The 14,327-nt window shown below is 39.1% G+C and overlaps 1 protein-coding gene across 1 annotated transcript; it reads left to right on the top strand.

Moving 5' to 3' along the window:
• The first annotated feature begins 5,446 nt into the window (after nucleotides 1–5,446).
• On the top strand, nucleotides 5,447–11,390 carry LOC306847130 (uncharacterized protein). Its single transcript, XM_079380921.1, has 4 exons — nucleotides 5,447–5,531; nucleotides 9,051–9,238; nucleotides 9,344–9,429; nucleotides 10,072–11,390. The coding sequence occupies exons 2-4, from the start codon at nucleotides 9,058–9,060 to the stop codon at nucleotides 10,717–10,719; spliced, it is 915 nt and encodes a 304-aa protein (XP_079237047.1). The 5' UTR covers nucleotides 5,447–5,531; nucleotides 9,051–9,057; the 3' UTR covers nucleotides 10,720–11,390.
• The last annotated feature ends 2,937 nt before the right edge of the window (nucleotides 11,391–14,327 follow it).

Below are 14,327 nucleotides of genomic sequence, written 5' to 3'. Positions count from 1 at the left end.
AACTCACTCTAGTATCTTTAATTTACAGTGTGTTTAATTTACAGCCCAGACTCAGTTAATTTACAGCCCAGACTCAGGTGTGATGGGTTTGATCTCAGTGCAGAAATCAGAGCAGCACAACATTCCTCTCCAATACTACAGTTACACATCCTGAGGAGAGAAGGAGAACAACTCCTTACAATTCCAGCTCAACAGATAAAAAAAAAAAAAAAAAAAATCAGCAGAGCAATGCCACGGGTCCAACAGACGCTCGCAAGCTATCTGTCACCCGTCCCCGCAGAGAGGCCGAGGTCAGCGGCGAAGAAGTCCTGATAAGTGTGGCCTAGGACTTCTGAGGGTGCCCCCTACTGGGGTGGAGCGGTGTACACCGCATCACACAGTGCCTGTCTCGCCTCAGTGCCCTCAGGGGATTGGTCTGCCAACCCGGCCGGTGTTTCAGTGCGCAGCCATCCCCAGCGAGCATTACTCTCAGTTCTTTCCGCCCGGAGACGTAGCGGGAACTGAGAAGCTCGCCACCTCTTTGGAGGTCTCTACAGCAGTTAGAACGGTCGTCCCCTGCCGGTGCGCCGCTTCAGGGCATTGGTCTAGCTGCCCCTATTACACCAGAGGTCAGTCTCGAGAGACTGATTCCCTTAGTAGATTATTTGGCAGTGTGGAAACTACTGCCAAATGTATCTCGTTAGGTCCTGCACATGGTAGAGAGAAGCTATTGTTTTCAATTCTGCGCTCCGCCGCCACTATTCAGCGGGGTCATTCAGACTTTGGTCGGCCCCGAGCAGGCTCTGGTGATGGAACAAGAAGTCAATACTCTGCTGACGTAGGAGGCCATCGAGGTGGTTCCCCCTCATGAGAGAGAGAGTCCGGATTCTACAGCTGGTACTTCATAGTTCCAAAGAAGGATGGAGGGCTGCGTCCCATTTTAGATCTGCGTCAGCTGAACCGCTCAGTCATGCGACTGAAGTTCAAGATGCTCACAATCAAACATGTCGTGTCCGAGGACTGGTTTGTCACGATAGATCTTAAAGACTCATACTTCCATGTCTCCATACTTCCCACTCACAGGAAGTTCCTGAGGTTTGCTTTTGGGGGCGAAGCTTACCAATATCGAGTTCTTCCTTTCGGCCTAGCACTCACCCCATACTTTCACGAAGTGTGTGGATGCGACACTGGATGCGACATCCGCATACTGAATTACATCGACGATTGGTTGATCCTAGCTCAATCAGAGCAGATTGTGGCTCGACATTGAGATGTTGTTCTCGCCCACATGAAAGTGCCCCTAACTTTCGTGAGGTTTTATGGCCTAGAAGCCACACTTCCGGCATCCCTGCCAGTGCTTGCTTCATTCCTGGATGCTGACGCCGGCTCCTCTGCACGCTTTTAAGCTTCCTGGTCGTAACGTCACCCCGCCCATGATGCCTCGCCCTTCCGTTGGACTGATTGCACATGTGAATCAGAGCACGGTCACGCTGAAGGCGTTCCCAAAGCGTTTCCGGATGCAGTGTCTCGTTCTCTTCGGAGAACCATGGTTACATACGTAAACTGGGACGTTTTATCAAATTTATAAAAGACAGATTCAGCTGTACCACTTATCTCCGAAAACAGTCAAGCTCCTGAAGGTGTGCCGGGGGTGGAGCTGTGACATCAACATAAATTATTCCCTTAACGATGGGAAAAAGTTTATTTTTCCCTCACAAGCAAAAACACACTTCTTTGTTGACACTGTTGACTGTGTGGTCAAAAACAAAATGCAAAATCTTTCTTGAGCAAGTGATTTGCATCGCAGCAGATGTCTTCCGTAACCTGAATGAAGCATGTTGATGGGTGTGCTATTGCTCTGGTTGATGTCTGCGTGCGCTCTTCCTAAAGAAGTGCCCATAAAAGTTATTCTGCCCCTTATAATGTCATACAGGGCCATACTAAGAAAAAAACTTTCCTAAACTTATACAAATCCTGAAGGAGTGTATTTTGCACAGAAATGCTGTCATACTTTCAACTCGGTTTTTGAGACTTTGTTTATGTTTAGCATGAGAATTCAACTCTTTAACAGTAGCTATGTTTCCATTACCCTGTTTTTATGTGCATTTTGAGGTATCGCATCAGAAACAAGTGATGGAAACACCAAATTGAAAAAAATTCCTTAATTCGCAAAAGGTTTTTATGTTCACTTGAGGTGGTTTTTGACTTATATAATGGAATAATGGGAGATGGAAACGCATTTTGCGAATAACTTCCTCCATGCACATCAAAAAATTCAAAGTCATGTGACTTTGCGCTATAGGACAGCATAACCTGACTAACCAGTGGACCGATCTCATTGCACGGCATCTGAAATGTTGTGATTATTGCCTCCCAGAACTGTCACTACTGTGTTCCCAAACAACAGGCATCCACCTCCGTGAGCAATGACTGCATTTATTGTGTTTTGTCTGCTCACTCTGAGGCGAGTGAATAAAGTAATTTATTATATATGAAAATGATTATATTCAGTGGCTTTTCTTACTTTGGTTTCACTTTATTTTGATGGTTCCTTAACACATTCTGTTGGCTATAGGTAAAGTTGCACCTACATATCTACTAACTCTCACTAGAGTGTTAGTAGAGTATTAGTAGACTAGTAGGGATAGGGATAGAATAAGTTGACATGTACTTGCAAAGTTACTTACAGTCAGTAGAATGTCTGTTGAGAGATCATTCCAATGAAGAGTTAGCAGATATTAAGCAGACAGTCTACTAATACTTTAATGAGAATTAGTTGACATGTAGGTGCAATGTTAAATAGCTATTCTTTGTTGTACTGATTAGCGATGCTTGATTGTATTATTTTTATTTCATTTATTTTTATTATTGTGCCATTTACAATTTATTATTGTAATTATTTAAAAATTATTTTTGTGATTTTCCCATGTGTTTTTAATTTTATGTATGTTCTGCATAAATACTTATTATAGATCACCTCTGAAACACCAGATAGAATTAACCAGATGCAGTGATAAAAACCATATATATATTTTTTTTAATTATTTTTTTTACCCCAGAAGACCCAATATTTTTGTACTGTATAATATTAACACTTAGTACCATGGCCACCAGAAAGTCTCTTTGCAGAAACTGATTTGAAGGCGGTGAAAGAAAACATTAAGAGTTCCTTCTTTTTTTAACCAATAAATTGATTGATTCACCATGAAATAAATATCAGCTGCATATCATGTAATTATGTAATACGTTTAGCATAGAATTATGATTCAGGTTGGGATTTTATCTGAATATTGTCAACCTAACCTGTTTTGACCCTCTACCTTTGAATTGTAAAAATACTCCTTAAGACAATAGAAGGAAGTTTAGGTGGAAGAAAGTGATTTAGTGAAACCGTGTTTGCGTTTTTTCTGATTCAGGGAGAATCTCCGGAACCCAGACGTGTCTCTGAAGAGTACTGCATCAATGTGTGACCCACCTCTGCTGATGTAAGGTGAGGACACTTTCCAGGATTATAACAGTTAAGACTAAATCACATGATATATATTAAAATATATTAAACTGAATTAAATAAATACTCCTTCTTATAGGAAGAAAAAAATGGGGTTTTGTGGGAAACTTTAAAGACAAACTTTCTGAAACCATGTTTTCTGAACCTAGCTGTTTGACTATGAAGAGTGAAGCATCAATGGGTGACCTACCTCAAAAAAAAAAAACGAAACAGTTTCTCTTTCTGATGTAAGTTGAGGATTAAATTTGTTAATCAGATTTGATCACTTGAGCTGGAGTGTGTAGGTTCACATCTGGTGCTGGTTGTGTCAGATTCACATGCACGTTTAGAAGAAGTGTAATGCCTAATAAAGTGCAAGCATAAGTGTCTTGCATAAAGTTTATCCAACATTTGAGGCAAGTGGATTTTGAATGTAACTTCCATGCATCCATCCATCCATCCACCCTCACAGATATACACTCACACCTACAAACAAAATTAGTGTGTCCATTCATAAAACTCCCTGGCTTTTAAATAAGCAAATACGGAAGATTTTAGGAAAGGATTATGATTGCAGTGATTAACATGTTTTTGTTATGTTGTATGTTTGGCAACAATTTTTTAACCCTAACTGAAGCCGTGCTTTTCATTCCTTAAACAACCGTGTTGAAAAACGTACCCATGTACATATTGTAGGATGACAATTCCAAGATTCACCAGGCTTAATTTGTGAAATAGTGGTTCAGTGAGCAGGAGGAATCATTTTCATGTACTGTATGAATTGGCCACCAGAGTCCTGCTGAGCTTAACACTATTGAAAGTCTTTGAGATGTGCTGGAGTCACTTTACAGAGTGGTTCAACTCTCCCATTGTCAATACATGATCGCGGCCAAAAAATTATGTAACTCTTGATGGAAATAAATGTTATTACGTTACATAATGTTGCAATGCCACAATGAATGCACAACATAATCAAAACTAAAAGTCCAACAAAATATTAGAGAGTGGAGCTTGTTTTGGACAGGCAGTGTAAAGTCGACTCCAACATATTTCAAAGACTTTCAAAGGGTACATGTGTACATCTCGAGAAATAATAGGCAATGCACAACATCCTTTAGTGCTAAAAGAATTGTTGCCAAACAATACAACATGCAAGAAACATAAACCACTGCAATAATGATTCAGTTTTAATGTCTTAGGGATTTGCATATTTGCTTATTTAAATCCAGATTTTGTTGGCCAATATATACATATATGCTGCAAGTATGTACAAATATAGGCCTACTGCAAAGTAATATTGAATAACGTGATCTTACATAGTTATGTACTAATACAAGTTACAATGATTATTCAGGTTAGAATTTGATCTAAATAATGTCATCGTAGCCTGTTTTTTCCTTTTACCTGTAGAACTTGTAAAGAACATTTTTAAATTGTGTTTGTGAGTTAGTCTAATTCAGGGAAGATCTCCTGAATCCAGCTGTTTGTCTATGAAGAGTGAAGCATCAATGGGCGACCCACCTGAAATAAATGCAACAGACTGTCCTGTTGATCTGAGGTGAGAACAGTTTAGAGCAGAGTGGTCCAATCCTGCTCTTAGGGGTCCACCTTCCTGTGTAGAAGTTAGCTTCACCCCTAATAGCATTCCTGTAGTTCAAAGGGTTGAGCATGGTGTTAGCAATAAGGGAATAGGGAACTGATAAAACGTATTTCTACAAAGTGTCTGCCAAATGTGTACAGTACATGTAATTAAATACACCTGAACTAGCTAAATAAGGATGATTTCTTGAAACATTCAGGAAGGTTGGAGCTCCCTTCCAGGAGCAGGATTGGACACTCCTGGCTTAGATGATTTAGTAGGTTCAACATGATCAAATGTTTCCATTTATTTCCCCTAAATACAAATGGTTGTTCTTAAACTTATGTAACAGAAAATGTTAATGTTTCAACACGCCCCCTTGTTTCCATGGAAGCATGTGAGCATTGCGCAGTTTCACTTTCACTTAAGGTCGAGTCTTTGCTACAGTATCTCATACTGGCGAACGCATTTAACAATCCCGAACAGGTAAGTGTTTGTACATTTCTAAGTGTAAAATACCTTAACTGATGCACATTTATCTTCCAATTACACTGCATTTCCTGTTCCTTACGGTCAGTGGCGTAACTTTGCTTTGAAAAGTGGTGGGGACACCGCACAACTCGTTTTGCTATTTGTTTATTTAATAACCGAATTTACTTGGGGACTGAGTTCAGAGTTGGAAATGCACTTAATTTTCACTTTGATGTACAACATGCACAATGTAATATCACAACACATCCAGGGTAGCTAATAGCCTATCAATCAAAATACGCAAGATAAATATGGTGAACTTACCATTTCATGGTCAGCTCAGCTGCAGCGTACTCATTAATTGCACAATTGTGTGTGTGTGTGTGTATTACGATTCATTCTACTTTGAATTACTTGCATATTTTCTCTTAATACCAGCCGGACAACTTGCTAAAAGCAGGTGTGATCGATGCACGCGCTGAACATGACAAGCCCACAAAATGTTTCCTCATCCAATCAAATAATTTAACCAATCCTGAACTACGCTAAACCTTGTGTAAAACATGAGTGAGAGTTAATTTGTGTTTAAAATGGTTAAACTACCTTTATTAATTAAATAATTAAATAAATGAAATTGTTTTGACGAATCTTTTTTTTTATGACGTTTTTATAAGAGCTCTATTTTTTCCTCCCCCACCCCACATGTAAAGGCTAGTTAACGGTAAATGTTGCCACCATATATTGCATAAATGTTAAAACATCAACAAAATGTCCAAAAGAAAGCGTGGAAGTGATATAAGAAGCTTGTTAGTGAAGCAGCCAGGCACAGTAAGTTACTTTGCTTAACACGAAAACATATTATATTTAACTTGTGAATGTAGACGTACTGTCGCTAATCATGTTTTCTGGCGGCCACTGGAGCGCGCTGTGATTTAATACAAAACTGAATTAAAGGACTATGAACTAAAGACTTGTATACTTTTTGTTTTAATTGTGAAAATCCCAGTCATAACATAGAATTGTCCTGTTGCCTAAAAGTGCTTTAACTATTATTCAGCCTTCAGTGATGGACAAATGCCAATATTGCTTATGATTGCAAATGTAAACATTTAGATCCTGGGTTGAACTAGTAATTTTTTCCCCAGAATCAGACAAATGCATAGGCGGAGTTTCACATTTTTGCCTGGGGGGGCACCTACCGGTAGACCATGAGCTCTGATTTTTTATTTTTTACACACCGTATATACCATATTTTTTATTTTTTTTGCACACTGCATATACCATATTTTCTACATTTTCAATTATTTATAGCCTATATATTTTCTTCTTCAAAAGGAGCACTGCGTAAGTTCTGACATTTCTAACAGTTACTGACACTAGTGGCCGTTAGAGGAACTGCAGCCAGTCTCATGCTCGTTCTCGGTGCGCACTAAATTAGGCTTTTTTGTTTGTTTGTTTGTTTGTTTTTTGTTTTAAGCTTACGATGAGCTTTTGTGGGTGTCTGGGTTGTGCTGAAGGCTGGTCGCTTCTTTCCGTCCACAGAGTCCATTTCAAACACTACCGCTAGCGATTGCCGCTGTAGACGAGAACGCGCATGACGTCACATTTTGTGAATTTTCACGCCAATTTGGACCCGACTCCTCAACTGAGCCTACAGGCTGATAGAGGCAACCTTGGTGGACAGTCAATGTGTCATTCTTCCTATTACATTATGGTTGGCTCATAAATGGACAAATAAAAACTCTTATCTTAAAGATTTTTTTAAGTAAAAACCTACACATAGCCCCTTTAAAATACATTTACAACAACGACTGGTTGGCTATACAAAGAGTGGAATAAAAACTTATGTCTTACCTAATGTAGAAGAATCCGCCTCTTTTGAGAAGTGTCAAAGTTAGAGACCTCCACGATTTTTATTGTGGGTTTATTAAAAAAACGACGAATATACATTTTGTTCATTTAGCGTATCTTTGCAGAAAGCGGGAAGAGAAATTAAATTAAAAATTAAATTTGTTTTTATTTGTCACATACACAATTATACAGAGTATAACCAGCAGTGAAATGTGTGCTCTGCATTTAACCCATCCAAGTGTACACTCAGTAGCGAACATACACCCGGAGCAGTGGGCAGCCAACGCTGCGGCGCCCGGGGAGCAGTTGGGGGTTCAGTGCCTTGCTCAAGGGTCTCACCTCAGTCGTGGTATTGAGGGTGGAGAGAGCACTGGATATTCACTCCCCCCACCTACAATCCCTTCCGGACCTGAGACTCGAACCCACGACCTTCGGGTTACAAGTCCAACTCTCTATCCATTAGGCCACGACTGCCCCGAGAAGAGAGAAGAGAGTCCACTCACGCGATACTTTGAGATTCGCGAGTTGTGAGAGTAGTTTTTTTTTATTTTTGTATACATTAATTACAAATAATTTAGCCTTAACATACTCATTAAAATAAGATAATGCAAATAAAATGAGACAATCTGAAAATATTTTTGTATTAATAGATCTGACAAAATCGATTGGCTCTGATCTGGGGGGGCAGTGCCCCCCCCGGCCCCCCCCAAACTCCGCCTATGGACAAATGTGCCTAGTACTGACAAAGAACAAGAACAGGGAGCAGAAAATGTAGAGGTAAGAGTAAGACTAAAATACAGTATTAACATTGTAGACTACAAATACATTTTAAAAGAGGTACAGGATCTGTAGACTAATTATAGGGAAAGGAAACTACATGTCCCATGACGCATATCGCGTATCTCGCGATAGTTTCACAACGAGACTTAATATTCATCTTTGAGGACGTTGAAAAGCTTCTGACCGGCGGAAAAATTTGTTAAATGAATGAATTAGATTATGAAGAGTGACGATTTGTAGATGGTGCTTTTCCTTTAATACATACCTTACGCAATCTATTTTTCAGTTACTTTTTAAAAGTGGTGGGGACAATATCGAGCCTGGTAAAAAGTGGTGGGGACATGTCCCACCCGTAAATTACGCTACTATGCTTACGGTATGTTTGAACGCCAGTTGAAAAGCAAGTTTTATGTGTTCTGAGCTCCACTGATAAAGCTACACAGATATCCAGCAACTCTCTGTTGCTAGTTACCAGAAACTGTGTTTTGCGATTTACGCTCAATTTGTGTTTTGTTCGTTCTGGCTTGTTTACTTGCATTATAGAAGAACATAGGCCCAAAATCGTAATATATTAAATTAAATACATGAGTAAATGAACGAATGACCTTATGGAATAAATGTGTGTGTGTACTGCTTTTTTATTCATTTCTATGCAGGAGGAGGTGTGGCTTTCGCATTCAGGCATAGCATTCAAGCCCCTCTGCAACATTTTTTTTTTTCTTATTCCTCTAGGTGTAGACATTCTGTCAATTATTTTATCTTGTGACATATCTATGTGAGCTTCATTAATAATGGCAGTGTTTGACAGACAAACAGGCTCTAGAAATAATTATGTTGCTTCATTTTGTGTTGTAATAGCCCAACTTATTATTTGTAACTTCCCCAAACTATTTATTGTTTTAGTGTTAAGATGGACATGAAGGAAATGGTTATTGAAGTGAATGGACTTCCAGACGACTACCCCAAAAATGAAATGAATGACAAATTAACCATGCACTTTCTGAGGCCCAGTAACAATGGTGGAGAGGTTTTAATAGTGATATATCCCACCTCCAACAAAGGCCAGGCTTATGTTGTTTTTGAATCAGAAGGTATGATACTATGTATTGATGTTCTGTTCTTATACGTATAGCTAAGTTTAACATCATATTCCATGACTAACATTTATTTTTATTTGTTTTTATTCAATATCTTAGTACCCCGAGTCTTGGACCATAATCATGTTGTGGAACTGGATAGTCAGTTTTACCCACTGGATGTTAAAAAGATACATCAGCCTAAGGTAAGACATTTCATAGGTGAACCTTATTCTTCTATTATCTTGTTTTAAATTTGAATATTTGTCTTTTGAGGGACCCCAGAGACATAAAATCCAAATTTTGGTTGGCAGCTAAATGAATGCTTTCTGAAAGTAATGCTCTGGCACCATCTAGCAGTCAGAAAAAAACTATAGCACACAGCTGAAATGATTTTTTAAATGCTTGGTTTACTTAACTTAAGCTTTCTTGAGTAAACTGTGTTCATCATGTTTATGTTAACATGTGATAATACATCTAATTCTCCAAATATTTATATTTTAGACTGATGGGCATTGTTTTTAATGCACTGATAGGATTAGTGCACTAATTTTGAGTTAATTATTGCATGGTTTGTCAAGATTTAAATAAGACTAAAATTACTAGAATAAGAATAGTAATAAAAAAAAATGCATGCATTCTTTTTGTTCTTTTGCTTCACGTTCTTGGAGCTTTTTCTTAATTTTTTTCTGCTCCGGATGGATAACTTAATTTGGAAGTCGAAGCCATATGTTAATATGCATGTCGTTACCTGCCCCATGCACTGCATGATGTCCGAATCTGGACTAGTGAGGCATGACAAATGTATTTCCTTAGCATGCTTATGATATTCATATTGTTTTTTTCAGTTTGACATGCCAGCTGAAGCAATCCTTGATGTGAGCATGTTCTACAGTCAGAAAAGGATCAGAAATATTCTTCATTGCCACGGCTTTCAGGTGTCAGAGACCAGTTCAGGACAGCTGCATTTGCAAGGAACCTTTCTTAACCTAAAACGCATCCATCCCAAGCTCATGCATCTTCTGGCTCAAGAAACCCACTCACAAAGGAGCACATCTTCACAATACACTAATGGATACTTGTCTGACTCTGTCTCCAGAGCTGTCTCCAGTGACTATGAATCTAGATCTCATTCCACATCAAGGCACAGTCACAACAATGGCCACTCAGTGTATGCTGCGGGCAGAAACCCACATTCTGGAATAAATTCAAGATCCACAGAATCCCCAAACAGCCAGGCACTCATGCAGGCTGCCTCTCCACTGGATGTTAGTTCAAGCACAGAAAGTTCCTTCAGCAGTCCCACCAGGAAAACTGCAGATCCCTTTCATGTGGAACTAGATGTGTTTATATATGTAATGCACTTTAAGGAATCATTTATTGACAAAATAGAATCAGATTACCACACTAAGGTTAATCATGAAGATGACTCAGGAGCTCAGGAGGAGCCTGTGAGGAAGCAGCTAAACAATTGTCCAAATTCATGCAGGAGATGAGCTCATCTCTACACACACATGAAATAGACCTGAAACAACTTGACAGCAGTCATAGGAAATACATTACTGAGAAGGCTTACTTATATCAAGATATCCACACAGTTTTAATTAGGCAGGAAGGGAACATTTTGAAAGTGGTGGGCTCATCGAAAGACAGTTATGAAGCAAAGGAAAAGCTTCTCGGATGGGAGGTTGACAATACCTCGCCAAGACACTTTGAAAAGAACTTTCTGCGACGCAGCAGGTCTTTGCCAAGACAAAAACCAAGGACCAGAGAGGACATAGACTTAGGAAGAAGTCCTGATGCTATGTACGCTACCACTGTTACTAGCTCCACTGCCTCACATTCTCAAACTGACTCTCAGTTGAAGCCAGAAGTACAAAAGGAAAGAGGTCTCAATTCCTCTAAGTCCTCTGCACAACGTGGCAGAGCACAGAGCGCTTCTCGATTAGAGCACAAAAATCAAAGCAAAGTAAACCAAGAACCATCAGCTAATGATGAGCAGGATTTGACACCCACTAATGAAGTTCAGATATCTAAACGAAAGCCTAAAATGAGATATCCTCTTTTAAATGTGGATAAATTAATTAAAACTACTAAGTTGCGCTTTTCAAACAAAATGACTTAATCTTGTTGCACAAACTGATCACATCAAGTTATCATCCACTGTAAAAAAAAAAAAAAAAAAAGGACAGTTGTGGCCTAATGGTGAGAGTCTCAGGTCTGGCAGGAATTGTAGGTGGGGGGAGTGAATGTCCAGCGCTCTCTCCACCCTCAATACCACGACTGAGGTGAGACTCTTGAGCAAGGCACCGAACCCCCAACTGCTCCCCGGGCGCCGCAGCATTGGCTGCCCACTGCTCTGGGTGTGTGTGTTTGTTCACTTCTCACTGCTGTGTCTGTGCACTTGGATGGGTTAAAAGCAGAGCACAAATTCCGAGTATGGGTCACCATACTTGGCCACACATCAAGTATTTCCTTTCCTTTACTTATAAAACACAGAACTTAAATAAAATTGGTCAGACACCTTGTGATTACCTCTACTTTAAAGCCTTCTACACACTGCACGATTTTAGCAATCTTATAAGATCACTGCAGATCACTCTGTGTGACATGGATCCAATAAACTTGGCTACGACATGCATGTAGATTGTACGATGATGACACCTATTGACTCGTACTCTAAGACACACGTTTCTATAGAAGAATAAAACGTCATCAGCATGCGCTAGTATTAAACAAAAAGAGCATGATGAATCACACTTTGGCAGTTGTAGTTTTAATGTGTGCTGAAAAATGTGGAAGCAGCGAAAGAGGAAGGAATAAGATCTTGAGGTAAACAGTTTTATGTTTTAGCGCCATGTCGCATTGATTGCATGTCATTTTTTATTTTTTTTTGGCTGATCAGAAAACATGGGTCGTAGCAGCAAACACACTGTGCGATGATCATGCTGAATTTCTGACACTGCCAGAAAATTATCGTAGGCTATATTTAGTCACAAGACCGTGACAACGGCTGTCTTTGAACATTTCTCACTGTGTGACACAAGACCACCGATTAGGAGCCACGATCACAGAAATCGCCACGATTGTGGTGTCCAATCCTGTTCCTGAAAGCCAAGGGCCAACCTTATACACAGTATAGCTCCAACCAATGAGTCTGAACACCTTGAAGCTGGTTCAGGTGTGTTTAAATAGGTTTGAACACCCCTGGCCTAAACACATCTATTTAATTTTTTCACACTCTTGAGCACTTTGCAACAATCACTGTGAATGCTTTGTAATTATTGTCTCATATATATGACAAAGAAAATCAGTATAATGTATTTTAGCTGTTGTTTACCTGTGTAATATATTATTTTTCAGTACTTGCACTTCACTTTATGTTCAGTCTTTTTTCCGCATTGCTGATTCGTCAAGACTCTCTTTCATTACCATGGAGACTCAATAAGGAAGTGTGTTTTTCTGCATTCTACAGGAAGTGAGGCAGGCCCTGTGGTTGATTTAGGGGCTGAGCACCTCCCTGTCAAAAAAATAATAATTATAATTTGAAACAAGAACCCAGGCTTTTGTGATCAACATGATAGAATGTGAGAAATACACTAATGTGCAGAGTGCTTTTGTTTTTCCTTAAGATTTATGAAACACTGTTTTTGATTCAACATTGCATTAATTGAGAATGTCTATTTGAGTATTTCTATCAGATACACATTTCTGTCGGATGAAAATCCCCCTTATTTACCTGTGGTTTGCTATTTAAGAATTTCCACAGTGGTCATTATGATTCATTGGTTGTCTTGACAAAATATTATTTTTAGCTATTTGAATGATTCTTTTTTTGCATTTGAATTATTTTTAGGCATTACTGCAATGTGGACAAATAGTAGGCTTCTAATCAAATGGCATTTAATGTTAATCTGTCTTAAATTATGTGAAGTTTGTAATAGTTATACATTAAGTATATCAGCTCATTCTCTGATTTCCACTGTTCTCAAACAGTGTAAAAGCATAAACATTTTTTAATGAAGTAACGTGACATACGGCCAAGTGGTGACCTATACTCGGAATTTGTGCTCTGCAATTAACCCATCTAAAAAGTGCACACACACAGCAGTGAACACACACCCGGAGCAGTGGTGTGAACTGTATAACTGTATAATGTGTTACTCATTATCTGAAATATTTTTTATTTTTATTGTATATAGTTGTTTAATGTGTCAAACATACAGTAATGACATAACATTTTGAATTTACAGCAATAAACTAAAGTTTTGATATGGACCTGAACTGCACTCAAGTGTCTTCTAAATTCTGTTTGCCAATTATACACTACCATCTACCAAATACTATGATTAAGAAGAAACAACATGCTAATTTGGATGTTTCTAACTGATAGTATCACTGCTGATTGGTATCACAATTGCAACCCTTTTTATTTCTCCATAAATGGCATGCTGTGCGTCCTTTCCTGTCTGTTTGTATCTTGTTTGGTCGTGTTGTTTATGGTTGTGAGTAGGTTTTGCAAGGATGGAACAGATCCTAGATTAGTGTGTGTGGGCAGCAAAACTCAGACTATGTGAGAGATCTAGCTCTTGACAGCAGTCTCTGATCCACACTCCCCCATGATTGCTGGACGAGAGGAAGAGGGTGGGCTTTCGGAAATACCATTCATCCTCTTATAAGATAATGATCACTTATAGCTTATTTTATTGAATACGCAATTTAAGTTTGACTAAACAATATTGCGCATATAAAAAGCCAAACTATGTGTTTTCATGTCAAATTACACAACAAACACGGGGAAGGTTATGAATGGCAAAGGACTGAGCAAAAAAGGTTTCGTTAACAGGACAGAGGTTTAGTTAATGTTGTGCTGTGGCTGATTTCAGGCCCTGTGGTAGCTCAGCAAGATGTGAAATACTCTCGTGTTTAAAGATAGTTCCTTCTACCACATGCGTACAGAAAATGCACATATGCTGATGTTCTCTTGAACAGGATGACATGCTGGAGCCTGCAGACCGCAGTCATCACTGACTTCACTCTGCACAGCCTCAGATCATGCAACGACCAAGATGTAGGCCACACCCACTCCACATTCGTCTCCTCT

Source organism: Barbus barbus (genome assembly GCF_936440315.1).
Source record: "Barbus barbus genome assembly, chromosome: 27".
Lineage (NCBI taxonomy): Eukaryota > Metazoa > Chordata > Actinopteri > Cypriniformes > Cyprinidae > Barbus > Barbus barbus.
Note: the sequence above shows the minus strand (reverse complement) of the source record. Positions and strands in the feature narration are given on the sequence as shown.

Coding starts and splice junctions, on each gene's coding strand:
- LOC306847130 (XM_079380921.1), top strand. CDS start 9,058: ATGGACATGAAGGAAATGGTTATTGAAGTGAATGGACTTCCAGACGAC. Junction 9,239..9,343: donor TGTTGTTTTTGAATCAGAAG/GTATGATACTAT, acceptor TCAATATCTTAG/TACCCCGAGTCTTGGACCAT. Junction 9,430..10,071: donor AAAAGATACATCAGCCTAAG/GTAAGACATTTC, acceptor TGTTTTTTTCAG/TTTGACATGCCAGCTGAAGC.